The 20,863-nt window shown below is 33.3% G+C and overlaps 1 protein-coding gene and 1 pseudogene across 2 annotated transcripts in view; one reads left to right on the plus strand and one right to left on the minus strand.

Moving 5' to 3' along the window:
• Positions 1 to 20,863, minus strand: part of USP33 (ubiquitin specific peptidase 33) — a 45,413-nt gene that overhangs the window by 19,238 nt on the left and 5,312 nt on the right. For both annotated transcript variants that reach the window (XM_016151038.2, XM_016151037.2), the window contains exons 2-9: positions 10,205 to 10,336; positions 9,955 to 10,008; positions 9,505 to 9,567; positions 7,963 to 8,115; positions 5,462 to 5,564; positions 4,902 to 4,971; positions 2,695 to 2,808; positions 1,140 to 1,218 (exon numbers count right to left, since the gene is read on the minus strand). In XM_016151038.2, coding sequence (XP_016006524.2) covers positions 1,140 to 1,218; positions 2,695 to 2,808; positions 4,902 to 4,971; positions 5,462 to 5,564; positions 7,963 to 8,115; positions 9,505 to 9,567; positions 9,955 to 10,008; positions 10,205 to 10,336 — 768 coding nt within the window. The remainder of the gene's footprint in view (positions 1 to 1,139; positions 1,219 to 2,694; positions 2,809 to 4,901; positions 4,972 to 5,461; positions 5,565 to 7,962; positions 8,116 to 9,504; positions 9,568 to 9,954; positions 10,009 to 10,204; positions 10,337 to 20,863) is intronic.
• LOC118606623 lies at positions 8,610 to 8,728 on the plus strand (annotated as a pseudogene).

Here is a 20,863-nt window from a genome sequence, read left to right on the forward strand (position 1 = left end):
ATACAAAATGTTTTTATCAAGTGATTTCTAAATGTGTAGCATTATATGAAGGATATATATATATAACTTTGCAGAACATAAGGCACTGGAGCAATGGGAAGCACTAAGTTCTAAGGAGTTACGTAAATAAAACAAAAGTAAAAATCTAAAAATGAATTTGAGATCAGCTTTCAGTCGTGCTGCTCTTTTTAAAAAAATGGAGTAAGGTATAAAGAAAACATGGATTTATCCCATATGACAATTAGGATTCTGAGAGAGATCCTAAATTCAAATATTTTTAAGTTCGGCTTAAAATTGAAGCTTTATCCAATCTTGTACTATATCTCAAAGAGAACTCTTTGATCAACCAGAAATGCTCATTGAAAAATACAAATTTACAGGCCTCAACTCACATCTACTAAATCAATCTCTGGTGATCCAGAATTTGTACCAGAAAAAATTAACAGAAAATAGGTATTGTTTTGAAAAAGAAAAATATGTGAGAGCCAGGTATTAATAGTAAAAGATATTAATAAAGCCACAATAATTGAAAACTTCCATTGGTACTAATACGAAAAAATACAGGTCAATGAAATGGATCAGAAAGGTCAGAAACAGATCCTATTTTATACTATATTAATTTAATGTAAGAACAAAATTTAATAAGAAAGGTTTTTTTTAATCAGATAAGAAAAGTCTTAAATTTGTCATTTGGTACAATTTGTTAGCTGCTTGTGAAAAACAGAATTAGGATCGTATTGTAATATAAAATAAATAACATGTATTGAACTATTAAATTTTTAAAAATGAAAGCATAAAATACAGAAAATATAGGTGAAATTTTATATCTGGAAGAGGAACTTTTCTAAGCTAAAGGCACTAGGAGAAATATAGTGACATATTTACTCACCCTTAAATAAAAAATTTCTAGAAAAATATAAAATTAAGATAAAGGTGGAAAAAAGTAAGCAAAAGATAAGATAAATGGTTATTGTTCTTGGTAAATAAAGACACGAGGAGTGAGAAATAATAAAATAAACTGACAAATAAAACAAATTATAACGGAACAAATACAAATGACTCCGTAATAGCAATGCAAAATGGCCTTTTGCAAATTTATTAAAGATTAATATTATGTATAAAAAGCAATAAAGACTTACCTGCTGAGAATAGCCCCGAAATGTTGGATTGACAGTTTTAATTCCTTGAAATAGACTAGTAGGTACAACAGATCCTGGCCTGAGGAACAAAATATTTTTAAGAGAAATGTGTGATTTTTAGTTTTTGTTTTAGAAATTAGCAATTAAGAATTAAAGGTGTTAAACTGAAAAGTGTTTGTGTTTCAAAAACTCATTTAAACTGCCTAGTATTATGTTTTGCAGGCTTGTCAGAAAAGTTTATTACTAGTATTTAAGCTATATTTTATTGCTCTTGTCCCGAATGAAATGAATCATGCTCTATTATGATTTTTCAAAAATACTTCTAATTATGTAAAATAAAATTTTAATTACTTAAAATTCCTTGGATAAGTGTGCCTAGTACACTATCTAAATAAAATTTTTTAAATAGCCATCAAATACCCATGAAAAGAAAAAATGAAAAGTAAACCAAATGTGTAAGATTTAACTACTTAGAATTCTGTACTATAACACTTCTGAAGTTTGGTAAACTTCAAGGAATATTAAGTTTAAATTCTTGTCTCAGGACAAAGAAGCTTAAATATAGCAATTAAGGGCTACTTCCAGCTGTGAAGAAACTTAAGAGCCTGTGGCACACTGGATACTGCCCAATAGGGATGTGAAAATGGCCTATTTGGGCTCTTTAATGTTAGAGATGTAAAAGACATTTACTTTCACATCCCAAAAAACCTGATTAAAACCACTCTTTTTTCCTAGCATACTGATAGCTGCAATAAATTTGTTTAATTCTAGAAATACTTGGGGCAGGGGAAGTAGAGATAAAGGGGGTCAAATATTTGGTGACAGAAGGAAATTTAACTTTGAGTGGTAAACATAATGCAATATACATATATTACTGAATTGTACACTTGAAATCTATTTGTTTTGTTAAACAATGTCACCCCAAAAATTTTAATTAAAAAAAGGAAATATCCTTAGTAGGGAGTCAAATATCGCAAAGAAACCTGAAGTACTTATTACGAATATCAGAATGTTAAAACTTGAAAAACCACTGAAATTTTTACATTAGAAATCAAGATCTCAAAAGCCTTACATGAAAGCAAGGTTTTAAAAAAAATGAAATAAATATAGCTTTGGTGATTGTTTTCTTCGGGGCAAAATTGGGCTGTTCTTAGGAATCATTAAAAAGGACTAATGGTAAAGGCAATTTTCTGAATAGTTGTAAAACAAAATTAGTGAATTATAGCAAACAATTCTACTCTTCACTTTAGAGCACATAAGCAGAAAAAAAGAAATCCATACAGGTATCTATGGTCTGATTTTAACACTAGGAGAATGCCTGCTCTTGCATAAAATTCAAAAGTTTCACTAATAGGAGCTTCAGCAGTTCAACATTCTATCTCCAGTCTAGATGTTTCATTTGGATGTTCAGTTTCAAGCACAAAATGCCCAAAAGTGAACTTGTCTCAAATCTGTTTCTACTTTTGTCAGCTCTATAAATGCACCTGCATCCTTTTAATATTTATGATATCCATTTAAAAACATAATAATGAAAACAAATATATTAAGTACATACCTGCTTTTATGCCACAGTTCTGTCATCAGTTTGAGATAACTTTTACAAATGGCTGGTTTCTTATCTGTTTGAACTAGTCCTCCACAATCAAGAAAAAATTGTGTCAAGGGTGGGCTAATCGAAAAAGAAAGAAAAATGTTAGAGCAGAATCAGGCTTAATATTAATTGCCTTTTAGTCATTCAATGAATTGACAGTACACAGAGCCCTGTATCTATTATTTCTTTGCTCTTTTATAGTTTGACATTCATTTCTTCGCATTCTTGCTCAACCCATTCATACTAGATATGACTCTGCCAAATCATCCTCAGCGATACCAGATTCAGTTAATACCTTTTACTTCTCTCTTAATACCATTTGTCACAGTTGACTTAATTCCCTCATTCTTTTTTTTTTTTTTTTGGAACCCCCCTCATTCTTGAACAACCCTTCTTCTTCTTTTCTACTTTAACTCCGACGACTTTTTCCCTCCTTATTGTTCTTTCTGCTCTTAAGAGATACCTAAATATCAGGGTACCTCAGGACTAGATCTTATGACTTTTCCTCTTTCCTACATACTCTTTTCCCTGGGTGATCTTAAATTTTCACAAATATGTCAATGACAGTCAAACATCTCATCTAAACCACAGATTTATATCAAATGCCCAAACTGATGGCTGTCTTGGGCATTTCAAATTTAACATGTTCAAAATTTAAATTTCAAGTGAATCTGATCTTCCTCCAAGCTTCTACATCCCAGTAAGTGGTACTGCTATCTATCCAGTGGCTTGAGTTAGCAACTTATAAAGCAATATAATCTGTTATGAGCTTGAGTAACTTCACTGAACCTTCATGAATCTATTCATTTATAGGAAATTGACTGAGCAAAGGACCAAATCCTGGCCTGAAATAAACTGAATACCCTAAAAAGATATTTCATGCAACTGTAAGCCAAAAGAGAACATAACATAGGTCGCTATACTTATATTAACAAAAGAGACTTTAACTCAAAAGCCATAAAGAATTGTGGCTCTGTAGTGTAGTGATTAGCACATCTGCTTTACACGCTGAAAGTCCTGGGTTTGTGCCCCAGGTGAAGCCATGGACCATACCCCAGGTGTGTCAGAGCCCCTGAGTGTGCCAGGGATGCCAGGCCGCAGAGATGCCAGGACCTGAGTGCACCAGGCTTTTCAGGTGCATGCTATGAGCGAGCATGTGGGAGGAGATGCCCCGCCTTCAGAGATCAAATTCTTAAGGGGAAATGGCAACATCCATAGGTCAGGGGTGGAAGGGGAGGAGGAATTAAAGGGGAAAAAAAAGCCATAATGAGATAAAGAAGGTCACTATATTATGACAAAGGAGTCAATTCATCATGAGGATTACATTTGTAAATATTTATGTACCATATATAGGAACAGCTAAATATGTAAAGCAAATATTGACAGATCTGAAGGGAAAAATAAATACTAATACAATAACAGTAGAGGACTTTAATATCCCATTTTCAATAATGGATAGATTATCCAGGCAGAAAATCTATAAGGAAACATTGGACTTAAACTACGCATTAGACTAGATGGCCCTAGGAGACATATATAGACTATTCCACCCTGCTCCTATTACGTTATAGGACTATGATTAAGAAAAAAAGGAAATCTGAATGCTTTATTAAAGACTTTCCACCTACAGAAAAATATAAAATATTTTCATAGGATCTGTGAACTAAAAGTGATTAGAGGAATGAACTCAAGGTCATTTTCTAGGTGTAAAAACAAATAACTTGCTCAAAGACATACAAGTACCTAGAGTTTAAGCCAGGACTAGCAGTATTAGGAAACTACTGGCATTAACAGAGTAACCCCACTGAGACAACAATGGATTAGGTCTCAACCCAGATTCCTGCCTATGCTACCTTTAGAGTTACTCAACTTTTTCAGGAATATTCATATATTTAGTTTTAGTTAATCCACATATTTTCTAAATGGAAGCACTTCAGAAAGGCAGGTGACTATGCATTGAGAGGGGCAAGGGAGGAAGTGAAGCCAGGGATCTATGGAATCATGTTGACTAGGGGAACTGAGCATAATTGTTAACTCTTTTCCATATTATTATTAATATGTATTTCTTTTCTCCTCTCACTGTTTTTTGAAACTACAGCAGCATGGTTTTCTGCTCAAAGAGTAACTTTAAAGAGCTCTACAAACAGAACAAAATTAATTTATTTACTTACCAATTAGAAAGAGCCTGCAAAGCTGCATTCATATAACAAGTATTCCCAATATTTTTCAAACCTGTAAGACCTATTAAGACAAAGTATAAGTTTTGTCATCATTCAATAATGCAATTTTATAAATGTTCACCGAATATATAACTATGTATGATAGTTATTATGGATCCTAAGCTATGTTAGAAAACACAAAATACATTTATGGAAATATAAAAAATAACTTTAACGTGTCGGTGAAGTCAGACTTATACCAAAATGTTAATTTTCTGATACTTATTTAAATATACACTTACAGAATTAAAAGTCTAACTTTATACAGATAGTTGTATTAAAAACTGTGGGCTTTGATAAGATGATGCCAGAGACACCAAGCATCACTCAAAGCTGTCAGTTTCCTCTTTTATAAATACAATTTCACTAGGCCGAATTTCAGATTTTTTTTTTTTTGTAATTATCATCAATAGAGTTCTTTCTCCTCTACAATTTAAAATTTTCACATTATAATTTACTAAAGAAATGGGCAGCACCATATAAAGGAGGGTTATACAGGAGAATTATTTTACCTCTTGCCTTAAGTTCATCTTCTTCTTCTACTTCTATGTCCAGATCATCAAATACAGCAACCAGAGGGGTTTTTAATGTTGTGTTACTGGGTATTTTAAAATCCTTGATAACAGAAAAGACACAGACTTGAGCAAAGACTTGGTTAAAAAGTTTTTTTTTTTTATTTCATATACATTTATATTCTCAAAATTAATAGATTCACTAGAACTCTAAGTAAGAATTCAAGGTATTATCAATTAGAATAAATTTATATTTTTAAAGTGATAAGGATTAGTACTAGGTAACAGCATGTCATTCTACTTCTGTTAACATATATATTTGAATAACAAAGCCACTTGTGACTTTTTTAATTTAAAAACGATTAACTCCAATTCAGTAAGAGCACATTACAGCTGAAAGACCTAAGTGCACATGTCCTAAATTGTCTTTCCAGATCTTTTTACGAGAAAAAAATACTAAAGCTTTTCCATCATAACATACCAACTTATCTATAGACTTCTACAATCTCTCCTGATGATTGCTGCTATACTTATTTCACATCCCTTTATGCATATGAAATAGCTCACTTGTTTTAAATAGTAATGAAATATTCCAATATTAATTCCCAAGAATTGACTTAATTCAGAGGTTGCTACTGATAACCTGTTGGTCAAATGCTAGCCCACACTGTTTAAAAAAAAAAAAACCGCAAAAGCAAAACTGAGTTAATATTTTAAAATTTGTGAGAGCTCACATTAAAATCTGATTTTGCAAGTTCTGTTATAATAGTATATCAAAGTTATGGAACCCATTTAGTTGGAGGAGGAAACTGAATAGCAACATGAAACTAGCATGTGCTTGTGGTTCTCCAGCTTATAGCCTTAAGCCACCTCTATAATGCTGCATATGCCCTTACGTAGACCTACTTTATACATTTACTTTACCTTCCTGTATATACTGAAAATTCAAGTAGTCCCCATATTCTCACTTTGTTGTATTTAAATATAGAGACGTGCAAGGGCTTTTTTAAAAAACCATTCGACATCTTAACCTTCTAGAAAAAATTTCTATTTGAAAAGACTAAAAAAAAGAAGACTTAATGATATCTAAATGGTTTCCAATATTGATTTTATAATTAATGCTCTGATGAAGTTAGGTTCAAACAGCCTATAAAGTTTATGCCTCTATAAGCTCTGTACAAAAAACTTTTTTCTTCTAGAAATTTCTTCAACAATGAATCATCAGAAAGTTGTATGAAATTAAATTCATGTTTATGTATTATAGCTCACCAGAAAATTATTTACAAACCTTCAAAAACGTCTCAGTACATTTATTCAACAATATTCAACATTCACTAAGAGTCTATAATCTATTCTGGCAGAAATAGGAAGAGATAGCTATCTTAAGTTAATTTTCTTTTGTCAGTGATGATTTTTGCAATGCATGTTTATCTGTACTCCTTTATAAATTATCTACATTTATTCTTTCAACTGCCTTTTAAGTATTGCCCTTACAAATTGTTATTAATTCATTGTGTGAGTAAACTTTTAGTTATCACATTTTTGTTAATAACGTAAGAGTGTTCAAAAAACTTATTTTCAAACTACCGGGGCACACGAAGACAAAAAAACATTTCTGAATAATAAACAGGTATCAATGAGAGAAATAGTAATGGTGGTGATTTATTGACTAGAACCATTCAACTGTGAAACCAGAAACGCATCAGGTACCTTGTCTAACACCTAGTCACCTCAAGTTATATAAGGTGTGAGGCAAATAAATTTATTATCACAAATGTCTACTATCAGGATGTAACACAGAGGTACGACAGAAAAATTCAAGAGAGTTGGTATCAAGGAAGTAAGTATAGAAACACAATGTGATTTCTATAACACATATGAGGGAAAAACTGACTAATGTGCTAATTAAATCATGTGATTAGAGTAAGTTAAAAGCCAACTATTCTAATGTTTTCATTTCCCTTTTCCTAATTTTTTTTTTGACCAGAAAATTCTCAAAATTAAGGAATCGATCTTTGCAAACCTATATATATTTTATAACCAAAGACTAATGTTAAGCTTTCATATATACTATATGGTTTTCACTAAATTATAAATGTGTACAGTAATACAAATGGGGTGGAGAGGAGAGGGAAATAAGGAAAAGGGAGCTGAATTAGTATTTGTTATTCCCTATCAAAGAAAGCCTACCACCTCTCTTAGAATCAGATTTGCTAGAAAAAGATACACTATTAAAATCAGTTTTTTTAAAGTTTTTAAAACACATCAGGTGCCTTCTCATCTTCAGATACGTAGGCTTCAATCTTACCCAAATCTATCATTCTACAAGAGAACAAAGGCCAGCCTTAGGTTTGAACTGAGAAAAAAAAGGCACATTTTTTAAAGTACAAACATTTTTAAGTACAAGTTTGGGAAGATTCTTTTAAATTTAAAATACGTGACAAATTCTGAAATTATCTGAAAATATTTTATATTTTAATTAAATGGATTTAGATTATTACCTGGACACTGTTTTCTTGTGTTTGGTGAAGTGGTCTTACATGAGGCAATGAAGGCTGAGTTCCTAATTTCCTATCCAAAAATACTTCTTTGCTGCATGCATAACACCACACTCGAAGAGTAGTAAGGTTCACAGTTAGGTAATGCTTTGTCTCCTGTATAATTTCATGGGGAACAGAGAAGAGGAACCAAAATTAGGTACAGTTGAAAATATTTCAAAAGGTCATAGAAGATAAACTACTAGCTCTTTGATAAATAACAACATACTCAGAAGAGAAGCATTAAGTTAAACTCGAACACCAAAAAACATGCTTTTGATAAAGTGAATAGTAACACTAAGCCTACTCTAGAATTTATTCTATTGTCATTTTCACCACTATTTATTATAAAAATAAAATGCAAGAGTATAAGACTCTGCTTTGCAGTCAGCAAATAAGCACAATACGAGAAAATAATTGACAAGTAACACAGTAACTATTCTAGGGGATCAAAATGGCAAAAGAAGACAAATGACAGGAGTCAAAGCACAAAACAGCTCAAGCAATAGTGAATATATGATCTTAGCTAAATAAAACTATACTTTCTCAACTGGATTTCTTCTGCAAGAGAATTATGCCCTGTGGAAAATGATTTGAATAACTATTTTCTTGTCTACAGCCATGCTACCATGAACAAGCTCGATCCCATCTGATCTTGGAAACTAAGCAGGGTTGGGCCTGGTTAGTACTTGGATGGGAGACCACCTAGGAAGACCAGGTGCTACAGGCGTAAAAAATAAAAAATAAAATAAAATAAAAAGATTGTTAAGCTGACAAGGTCCTTGCAATCTGTGAGGTCAACCAAGGGTTGTCTCACCTAATAAAAATAAAATGAAATTAACTACTTCTCATTTCTCCCAAGAATGGTACATAGCACTAACATTCCAGATGCATGGAAGAGAAGTAAATTAATTATGTACAATGATGCCTGAGGGTCTTGGAGTATTCAGGTTTAATTAAGTCACCTGAGGAACCCCAGTTAACAACAATCGATGCTAGAGATATCAATGTGAAAAAAAAGATGGTGCATTCTCAAGAAATAGTTTAGAATAGGAGTTCTATCTAACACTAAAAGAGACAAGGCAGAATTACACACAAGCACCAAACAACTAGAGTAAAGTAGAAAAGGAACTCCAATTATGAGAATGTGCAAGAAAAAGGTAATAACTTGAAGTTAGCCAGGCAAGTTAGCCAGGCAGTGTCATAAGCTAAGGCATCCACTCTTGACTTCCAGCCTCATAACCTAATATTCCAGCTATCAGTTCCATACATCAGAAGGTATACTTAAAAAATTACTCTTAATTACACCTCATTCTAATACTGATCTTCTTAGTAATACCCCTCACTACCTTTTAGAGAGTATAAGCTAAGGTTTAACTTATCTTACATTAAAAAAAAAAAGAGCAAAATTTCAAATTACAACTTTAACTAATAATATTACACTTGCTTTCCCTTTCCTTCGGACTATCTTTAAAAATGTCTTGTGAGAATTTTCTAGATACATACCTGAGAATGGATGGTGCTGTGATCTACTTGCGATTCACCACAGCCAACATATGAACATCTATTCTATAAATAATTACACAAGAAAGAAAATAAGGTATTTTATAATGTGTCAATTTACAATACCAGCAATTACATTTGCAATTAAGTTTTGATCACATTTTTAACTTAATGATTAAATGACTTTCCATAGTTATCTTAACTTAAAGGTACAAACCAAAATATTTCTAAGCTAAAAATTATGTCACTTCTAATAAAAGGCAAATATAAAATATTTCAGTGATTTACTCTGCAAAAGCACTGTTAAGTCAAAACTCAAAGTCTGAAGTTTAATTTTTGTCATCAATGATGTTCATTTATGTAATCCTTTAAGTGTCAAAATATCTTCTAGTTGTCCTTATCCATATATAAGTTTTTATAATATCAAACATCTGAGAAGAAACAAATACATACCTCCAAGCATGCCCAAAGATTTGGTCCTCTGACTTTACAATCCTGACAAGTACCCTATGAAACAAGAATCACATAGACATTATCATTATACTGACACAGCCAAATACATACAAGTCACAAATGATATATCACATATAAAAAAACTGAAACTCATGAACACAGAGTATTGTAGTAATTTATAAAAAAAAGAAAATATTTGGGAAAAAATCAATATGATTTTTTTAAAGAAGGAACAAACTTATTATCTTACATGAGATTTTTGTATTAAATCTTCTTTCGTTATTTCACCAACTGAATCCAAATGTGGACAATGACTTCGAAAAGCTGACATTTTGTTAGAAATTTTTTCCTGTTTCCCAAGGCTTTCCAAATGAGGTAATACCTATAGAAAAAAAATGACCAAAAAGTTAATTTAAAAATTCTATTAAAAGATAAAAAAGAAGTATATGTGTTTACAAGTTGCCCTAAAAGAGTTTATTTTCAAATATACTTAGGTTACTTTCATAATTGAAGTTAATTTGAACATTTAAAATTTCTCTACTAAATATTTTATTAAATACAACACCTATGAATCAAAGTAAGTTTGTTTCTCCATTACTTATACTGCTTTTTCCCCTTTCTCATTTTAGAAATAAAAGAGAAAAAATTCAAGAAATAAATAAATAAAAATAAATAAAAGAAAAAATTCAAGAAATTCAATTTCAGTATATTTATGCCTAAAAAAAAGATTAACTCTTAGGCTGGAATAGAAATTGAAAAGAAAATTCAAATGGAAACCTCCACTTTCACACTAGCGGCAGCCCTTACTGACAATATAAATGAAACTGTCTGATATCCTACCAGGATAGTCACTTTATATCAGAATTTATCAGCTTTAGCACCACTGACTCTTCAGGCCAGATCATTCCTTGTTGTGGGGGGCTGGCCCATTCAGTCTAAGATGGTTAGCAACAGTCTTGCTTTTACCCACTAGATGTCAGAACACCCTCACCGCCACTCTGAACTTTGAAACCAATGTCAATACAGAGTGTAATAGGAGGCAAAATCACTCAGGCTGAGAACAGCACCATCATATGTTCCTTTCAACAGCTCTGAGGAAGGTACTGTTATTACTTCATTTGCATCTAAGGCTAAAGAAGCAAACTTGACTGAGTTCACATTAACATTTAGCAGAACTAGAAATTGAATCCACCTATGTCTTATGGGTAAGAGCAAGGACTCTGAAGTCAAATAAACCTGAGGATACCAGTAAGAGCAGGATGATATATCTAACATATGGGGTTTCACAAGGATTAAATGGGGTAATACGTGTGTGTACACATTATTCTACATATACATACACATGAAATTTTATTAGGCACTCTGCATCATCCCTTTATACAGTTTTTTTATATAACCAATAAGGTCTGATACCTCTCTCCTCCATGAGAGCACCAGTTTAAGAGTGAGGTAGTTTCCCAAATCAATTATAATTTCCTCAATATTCTTTACAAGTTTCCTCAATCCCATTAAAAAACAGAAGACAAAGTGTTTTGCAATACAAATAAACTCAATTTCCTCCAAGACATCACAATGTTTTAAATGTAACTTACAAGAAAAAAGAATAGAAATATTATGTCACTAAATTTTATCTATCTCCACTGCAAATATTATGAATTGTAGAGCTAACTGATATACAGAATGATTTCCAAGTAAAAGTCTCAAGTCTAATTCAGTCTTCTTTGGGCTGTACATGCTTAATAAGAGAGCTTTTTGTGCCCTTAGCTCATCTTTGGGGTTTCAGAAGACTAGGAAAAAATTAAGAAACTTACTAAGAAAGAATAAACGACTATAAACGTGCTAAAATATTAACACATTAGTAAAAACATTAAATGGAATGGTTTAATTAAATCAAATCAAATAATGAGTACAGTAGTATACTGCTACCCACAAAATACAACAGGAATCACTCTGGGGTTAATAGTATATAATCATTATTTCTAAACATTACATTATTTCTTAATATTAAATAAGCCATGCTCCAAACTTTCAGAGCATTGAGTTAAACTTAAAATAACTTAATATTTTCCATCTCTTTTGTTTAGGGAAGGTTTTGGCAATCTTTCCAAGCCACCTCTCAATTCCTTTTGTGATTAGGTATCTCTTCCCTCTTATCCAATTACTTCCACTGCCAGCCATGATGCAGTAACAGGGACCAGATTTACCCTATCACCTTGATAAATAAAAAGCCAGAAAAGATATATGAAACAATGGTTTTCACGGAATTGGACATTAGGCAGTACAAGACACTGATCCCTAAGAAGATGAAAACAAGATGACTGCCCCAGCTTACAGCCTGGAGAGAATTTATAGGCTACAGTAGAGAGATAGTTGAAAATTCAGGAAGATCAAGATGGCTAGAAATCATAAAGCAAAGTAACAGAGAGGAAAGAACTGAATAGAGAGCAAGTGAATTCACAAGATGTTGTACAGGGCTACCATTAAATCTTCAGCTGAGTACTGATGAGCCTGTGCGTGTGATTAAACTACTCTAAGCGGCAGAATTACTGGAAAGGAGTAGGTATAACAATTCCCAAAGCCAACACATGTTTGTTTGTGTTCCCACCAGCCAGAGTTTTAAGATTTCATAATATGGAAGGAATAAAAAATAGAGTACTCAGAAAGGTCTGCCATTAAAAAAAAAAAAAAATCTCAAGACATACAAAAAAGGAACTATCTTACCCACAGTGAGGAGGGAAAAAAAGAGATCCAGAAATAACACAGATGACAGAATAAAGTATGCACATGCTAAGGAGAGGGGAAAAAAGAGCTAAATCAAGTTTCTAGATGTTTAAAAAAACAATGTCTAAGGGGAAAAATACAGTGGATGAGATTAACATCAGATTAGACAATGCAAAAGCATAACGAACTTGAAAACGCAGCAAAAGAAACTATTCAAATTGAATCACAAAGACTGAGAAAATTAAACAAGAGCATTACTCAGCAGAGTGGAAAAGTCCAAATTTCGTGAAAACTAAAAACCTACAAATTGAAGCAATACAACAAACCTGAAGCACAATCTATATAAACAAACTATACCATGGCATATAGAAAACAAGCTGCTTAAGACGGGCAACCAAAATGGCATAGATGATAGAGGCTCCGTTCATCTCTCCGGAGACCAAACCAAAGTTGTGACAGAAACAAGGAACAGTAGCAAGGAAAAATTGCCAGGCATCTTGATGAACAAGCCATACAAATGGGGAGAAACTCAAAAAAACACCCTACAACAGTGGAAGGTAGGATGAGGCAAGGACGCAGGGCAACCCGATCTCCAGCGGCTGAGTGAGACAGAGGCTGCAGCAGCGACAGAGGCCTCTTAAATGGGCCGTGTCCACAAGGGAATTTTCAGTGACAGATCTGTTCACTCTGAGCACAAGTGCCAATTAGGCTGCACATAGGGGGCACCATGGACATACAGGAAGATACTGTTAAAGTAAGGGCCAAGGGGAGACTCCCTCTGGACAGAAGTGCCAGGGGTATCCATCATTCCCTGTTGATCTCTCACCCCTCCCCAGTGCACAGACACAGCACCGCCATTGCTGTGAGGTCATCGGACTGGATGAGAGGTTGCTCCGCCCACGGGATTCCCTGAAACCCTGCCTCCCCCAACTCACTGCCCCATCCAAGCCACATCCAGGTTTATCCTCAGTGAGTCAGGTGCGCTCCTTGCTGAGCAGCGCCTAGACTCACACTGGAGGCAGCTGGCTTCGGTTTCTGGCATGGCCTTTTGAGGCAACTATAAGCACAGCTTCTGTGGAGTGCTTGCTGAATCTTAACAGGTGGCCCCGGAGGGAGAGAAGCGTGGACTAAATTTGGCCTGCAGCTCAACCCCTCTCACAATTTGCCACTGGACAACTCCGTCACAAATTCGCACTAATAAGCCCGGGAGACTTAGGAGCTTTGCTTAGTACATAGAAACAGACACAGAAAGACAGCCAAAATGGGAAGACAAAGAAGCAGAAAACATATGACAGAACAGAACAGAGATCCAGATATAATCGAGTCAAGTAATCTAACAGATGCAGAGTTCAAAACACTGGTTATAATGTTGCTCAATGAACTTTTGGGAAATGTAGATAAATTCAGTGAGAACTTCAACAAAGAGATAAAAAACATAAAAATGGAAATTATAAAAGAGAACTAGTCTGAAATGAAGAACACATTATCTTAAATGAGAAGTAATTAAATGAAATAAACAAAAGAATAAACAGAGTGAATAAAGAAAAGGATCAAATACGCTGTCTAGAGGACAGGAAAGCCAAGGACACGCAATCAGAATGGCAAAAGATAAGATGCCAAGACAATAAAAATAATTTAAGGAGAATATGGGACACTATTAAGTGTCCAAATAGCTATCTGATTGGTGTAACTGAAGAAAATCAAGATGTTGAACAGCTGTTTGAAGAAATAATGATGGAAAACTTCCCTAACCTGGTGAAGGAAATGGACATAAAACCCCAGGAAGCTCAGAGAATTCCAAAAATCAGGGATCCAAAGAGGCCCACATCAAGACACATCATAATTTAAATGCCAAAGGTTCAAAACAAAGAAAAAATATAAAAAGCAGCAAGAGAAAAACAGAGTTACTTATAAGGAAACACCCATAAGTCTGGCAGCTGATTTCTCAAAAGAAACTATGCAGGACAGAAGGGCTTGGCAAAAAAACATTCAATAGGATGATGACCCAGGATCTACAACCAAGAATAATTTATCCAGCAAAGCTATCCTTTAGAGTTGAAGGACAAATAAAGAGCTTCCCAGACAACAATAAGCTAAAGGAATTTATCACCACCAAGCCAGTATTACAGGAAATGTTCGAGGGACTTCTTTAAGAAGAAAAAACATGTTTCAAAAATAAGAATAAAGAATGGTAACAACTACATTCCTATCAATAAGTACCACAAATGGAAAAGAATTAAGTGCTCCAACCAAAAGATAGAGTGGATGAATGGATAAGAAAACAAGACCCCTACATATGCTGCCTACAAGAGACTCACTTCAGGTTAAAAGACACACACAGACTAAAAGAAAGGGAATGGAAAAGGATATTATTCTGATTGACCTAGAAGGTATTTAAGTCAGACAGAGAAAGATAAACACTATATGATTTCACTTACATGTGGAATCTAAGGAATAAAAAGAACAAACTAATCAAAAACAGACTCACAAATATAGTGGACAATTTAGTGATGGACAGAGGAGAGGGAGGGTTGGGGGGCTGGGAGAATGAGGTAAAGGGTTAAAAAGTACAAATCAGTGGCTGATGGATGGTCATGGGGTTGGGGAGCACAGCATAGGGAATGCAGTTAGCATTAATACATTGGCTAGGTGGAGGGTCGGGGAGGGAGGACGTATTGGGGAGAACCATTTTACGAACTATATAGAGATGTCTAACCATTGTACTGCAATGTGAAACTAATTAAACTGAATTTTTAAAATGAACAAAGAATGGCAATAACTACTTATCTATCAACAATAGTTTAAATTAAAAAAAAAAAAAAAGCTCCAATCAAAAGATAGAGTGGCTGAATGGATAAGAAAAAAAGACCCGTAGAGGCTGCTTACAATTCACTTCAGATTAAAAGACACACACAAATGTAAACTAAAGGGATGTTTCAGGATGGACCTAGAGGGTACTTTGCTGAGTGGAATAAGTCAGATAAAGACAAATGTCATATGATTTCACATACATGTGGAATCTAATGAACAACAACAACAACAACAACAACAAAACAGAAACGACCTCATAGGTACAGAGAACATTTTGATGGTTACCAGATAGAAAGAGGGTTGGAAGCTGGAGAAAAAGGGGGGAGGAATTAAGAAATAAAATTGGTAGTTAAAAAATAGTCATGGAGATGGAAAGTACAGCAAAAGGAATAGAGTCAATAATATTGTAATAACTACAGTGTCAAAGGGGCACTAGATTTATTGAGGTGATCCTTTTTGAGTTATATAGATCTCTACTCTCTATGTTGTATACCTGAAACTAATATAATATTGTATGCCAACTATAACTGAAAAATAAAAAATACTTAAAAGACGAAAGTAAAATAAAGACTTCTTTAGGCATACAAAAACTGAAAGAACAGCAGCATATATGCACTCTAAAACCTGTACGTATGCTTTAATATTTTTCCATGCTTATATAATTATATATAAATACAGATACAGAGATATATGTGGCCTTTTTGTGGTCAATACTACTTTGAATCCTTCTATGTTAACTTTTTCATGGATACACAAATATCGTGATCCATGAAGTGCATAAATTTTTCAATCAATTCTTCTGTTCATAGTCACTTTGTTTCCATAACCTGCCATGAACAACATCCCTGTAAATATAACCTTATATGGGCCAGTTTATAAGAATAGATTTTGCAAGATTATGTTCCAAAAGTGCTCAACAACTTTCATGTCCATTAATAATATAAGGGAATACCATTTTCTGCACAGCAACATCATTTTCTCTACTGGCAAAAGGCATTGTTTTTTACTTTAGTCATTTGATGGATATACTGCTGTATTTCACTAGTACTTCAATTTGCATTAGTTGACAATCAGTGAGTTTGAGTATCTTTTCATGAATTCGATGGCCTCCTACGTTTGCTTTTTCATTAATTGCTTCTTTAAAAATTTTGTCCCTTTTACTAATTAGGTTGATAGCTCTTCTTATAAAATTAATCCTACCTTTTAAACTGCAAGTATTTTTTTTTGAAACTTACTATTTGTTTATTAAGTATTTAATTTTTAATTTTGGTAAAATATATAACATGAATTTATCATCTTAACCACTTTTAAGTGTACAGTCCAGTAGCATTAAGTATATTCACGCTGTTGTGTAACCAATCTCCAGAACTCTTCATCTTGTAAAATTAAAGCTCTAACAGCAACTCTCTGTTCTTCCTCCCACTACCCCGTAGAAACCAGCATCCTACTTTCTGTCTCCATGAATTTTACTAGTTTTGGTACCTCTTAAGTGGAATTATATACAGTATGTCCTTTTGTGACTGGCTTGTTTTACTTACCATAATGTCCTCAAGGTTCATTCATTGTAGCATGTCAGAACTTCCTTCCTTTTCCTGGTTGAGCAGCATTCAATTTTATGTATATACCACATTTTGTTTATTCATTTGTCCATCGCAGGACACTTAGGCGGCCTTTATATTTTGGCTATTGTGAATAATGCTACTATGAACATGGCTGTACAACTATCTCAGGTCCTGGCTTTCAATTCTCTTGGTTTATATCTAGACATGATACTGCTCAATCATATGGTAACCCCATTTTTAATTTCTTGAGTAATCACCATACTATACATATACCTGTATACTGCCAGCCATAACGACTTTGCATTCTCACTGCAATGCATAAGAATTTCAATTTCTTAACATCCTCACTACCACTTATTTTTATGTTCTTTCCTGATAGACGCCATCCTAATTAATATAAGTTGGAATCTCAGTGTGGTTTTGATTTTCTTTTCCCTAATTAGAAATATTAAGCATCTCTTCATGTGCTTGTTAGCCATTTATTTATATATCTTCTTTAAAGAAATGTCTATTCAAGTTCTTTCTCTTTTCTTTTTTAATCAAGCTATTTGCTTTTTTGTTGTTGATTCATAGGAGTCCTTTATTTTCTGTACATTTAACTCCTTATCCCACACATGATTTGCAAATATTTTCTCCCATTCCATAGGTTGCCTTTTTCACTCTGTTGATTATGTCCTTTCATGCAGAGAAATTTGATGCAGTCCAACTTATCTAATTACTTTTGTTGCCTGTGCTTTTGGGTCACGACCAAGAAATCACTACCAATTTCAATGTTATAGTTTTCCCCCTATATTTTCTTCTAAGAGTTTTCGTTCTTATGGTTAGGCCTTTGATCGATTTGTGTCAATTTTTGCCAAGTGGTGTAAGATAAGTGTCCACCTTCATACTTTTGCACGTGGATATACAATTTGCCCAATACCTTTTGTTGAAAAGACTATATTTTCCCCCATTGAATGGTCTTGGCAATTTTGTCAAAAAACATTTGACCATATATGTAGGGATCATTGCTAGGCTCTCTATGCTATTCCACTCATCTTTATGTCCATGTCAATGCCAATACTGTTATTAACTTTCTTATGGTATTGTCTATCATTAAAGGTTTTTTTTTAACTTTTATAAAATCAAACGTCCTTTATTTTATAATAGTTTCTGAGTTTCTCATATTTTACACAGCTAAAGCTACAGAAGAACCTTAAATCTTTTTTACAAGGTTTTAATCCATCTGGAGTTTGACAGGAATCCAGTTTTTCTTCCAGATGGATAGACAATTGTACCAGCACCACTTATTACATAATCAACCCATTTGCCACTGAATTGTAATACTACCTTTACCCTTTATTAAATTTGCACATATTTCTGGATTCTCTACTTTGTTTCGCTCATCTGTCTATACCAATATCATATTAATCTGATCACAAGGGCTATATCGAATATTTTGATAACTGTAAGACATACTTCTTTCACTATTCCTTTGCACAGTCTCTGTGGCTATTCTGAGCATACTGGCAAACAGTCTTACTTCTTATTTTCCAATATTAATAACAATAACTTAATTTTGTTTTAATGTATTTACTAGAACCTCTAACACAACCTTAAATATAAAAGTAATCATGATCATCCATACTGGGATCCTTATTTTAATGGTTTTGCCACTTTTGACATTTGCTATAATTTCCTTCTATTCTTAATTTACTTAGTTTTTCTTTTTATTAGAAATGGTCTTGATAAACTTTATCAAATGCCTTCTCAGCAGCTTACTATATTTCCTGCTTCATTTGTTGATATAAGCTATTAATGGATTTAATACTAATGATCCTTGCATTGGTGCTATATTGGCTCAAATGTACTATCAGCCTGTTGTTTCATATCTAGATTCTATTGCCTAAACCTGTATTTAAGAGATTTTGCATTTCAAACATAAGCGAGATTGACTTTTTGGTAGCATTTTTATAAGGGATATAAAAATATTTGTGCTTGACAGAATGCATCTTCTATACTATAGAACAGGTACTTTTTCTTATATGTTCTTTATAAATTAAATGAAACTCAGCTGTGAAACCATCTGCTCAGCTGTCTCTTTCAAAAACAGATCTTCAATCATCTTTTTGATCCTTCAGTGGGAATTGGTCAGTTCAAGTTTTTCACTAATTGGGTCAATTTCACTAATTTATATTTTGCTATAAAAGCATCCATTTCCCCTTTATTTTTAACTTTGGCCTCACAGCACTGCATATAATCTTTTCAAGGAAGTTTGTAAAAAATTTCATTAATCTCTTCTATACTGGGTGTATCTATGACGTTTCCATTCTCATTCCTAATCTTGTATATTTTTACTCCAATTTTCAAGAGGTTTCAAGAGATTTATTTAATTTATTGGTCTTTGCAAAGAATCAGCTTTGGGATTTATCCTTTCTGCTATTTTCGTTTTGTTTCCAATTCCATTAATTACACTTTTACCTTTAACCTCCATGTCCTACTTGGTTTTGGTTTTATTTTCTTAATTCCTGAACATTAGTACTGAATTGTTATTTTTATTTACTTAATAATAAAAGTATTTACACTATACATTTTCCTCTAAATACCAATGTTAGCCAATAAAATGGAAATGCTCTTCTCATTGCTTTCTAGATAGTCTGTATTCTCACCTTTGATTATAAAATGTTTTAAGTATAATATAAATGACATATTCATAACTGAATACTACACAACAGTGCAACAGCATGAACTGGATGGATAATTTATCAACATGGATAGATCTAAAGGATATAATGCTGAATGGGAAAGAAAGATGCAAAATGATATATATACTGTATGATACCAATGACGTAAAAATTTAAAACATGCTTAACAGCGTGTGGTGCCTGGATATATACATCCACGGGAGAAGCATAAAAATATAGTATTGAAGGTTATACTCTGAATGTTGCCTCAGTAAAGGAATGGGAACTAGGGAAAAATTAAAATAAGACCTCTTTGTTCTGCTATTAATTTTCTGGTGACTAAAATAACATTTTAATGAGAATGTACATGTAAACAAAAGCTAACAATTTGTACCACTGCTATTTAGTATTCCCTACAATTAAATGCAACACTCAAAATAGAAGGTCCTTAATATTCTAGTTACCTGGTTTTATTCAGTTCATTCACTATGGTTAACAAAATCATTCTTTTATTACTTCTTTTGATAAAAGACTTATTGAGAATAAGGTATTCATATATAGGAGGGTAAGACAACAAGATTTCTTAGCTACTTCAATTTCTTCTCAAAGTGTACACCAAAAGAAAGAAGGCATGCATGCTTTCATTCTGGTCTGATAGTTTCTTCAGGGGAGGTAGGTACTAGACATTGGAAAAGACGGTCAGCATAGTTATATGTGAAAATGCTAGTTGTTCAGTCTACAAATGTAGATTCCACCAAACTCACTCCTCTAAACATTTGTCGTTCACAGGCTGGGAATCACTAAGGAACACATAAGAAAATTCAAGCATTGTGTGGAAGGTAAGGTGTTACATAATTTGACCTTGATTTGTCCTTACCTTTTCAATCTTTTATCTGGCAACTTTTTCCTCTACCTACCTTACTTAACAGGACTATTTTAATTTTCTCAGCCATAATGATGGTAACAATAGTGACTGAAAAAATTTCCAGAATGTAATTATTGCATTCACGCTCTATGATGCACACGTTTGGGGGCTCAAGTGCCCATCTGCAAATTTGAAATTGCTTCTGAAGATATTACTTTTAAGGGAGGGAAGGAATATCTTAGCAACACAATCTCCAAGTTTCACACTCAAAACTCCAACCCTGCCATCCT

Source organism: Rousettus aegyptiacus, unplaced genomic scaffold, assembly GCF_014176215.1.
Source record: "Rousettus aegyptiacus isolate mRouAeg1 unplaced genomic scaffold, mRouAeg1.p scaffold_m13_p_1, whole genome shotgun sequence".
Lineage (NCBI taxonomy): Eukaryota > Metazoa > Chordata > Mammalia > Chiroptera > Pteropodidae > Rousettus > Rousettus aegyptiacus.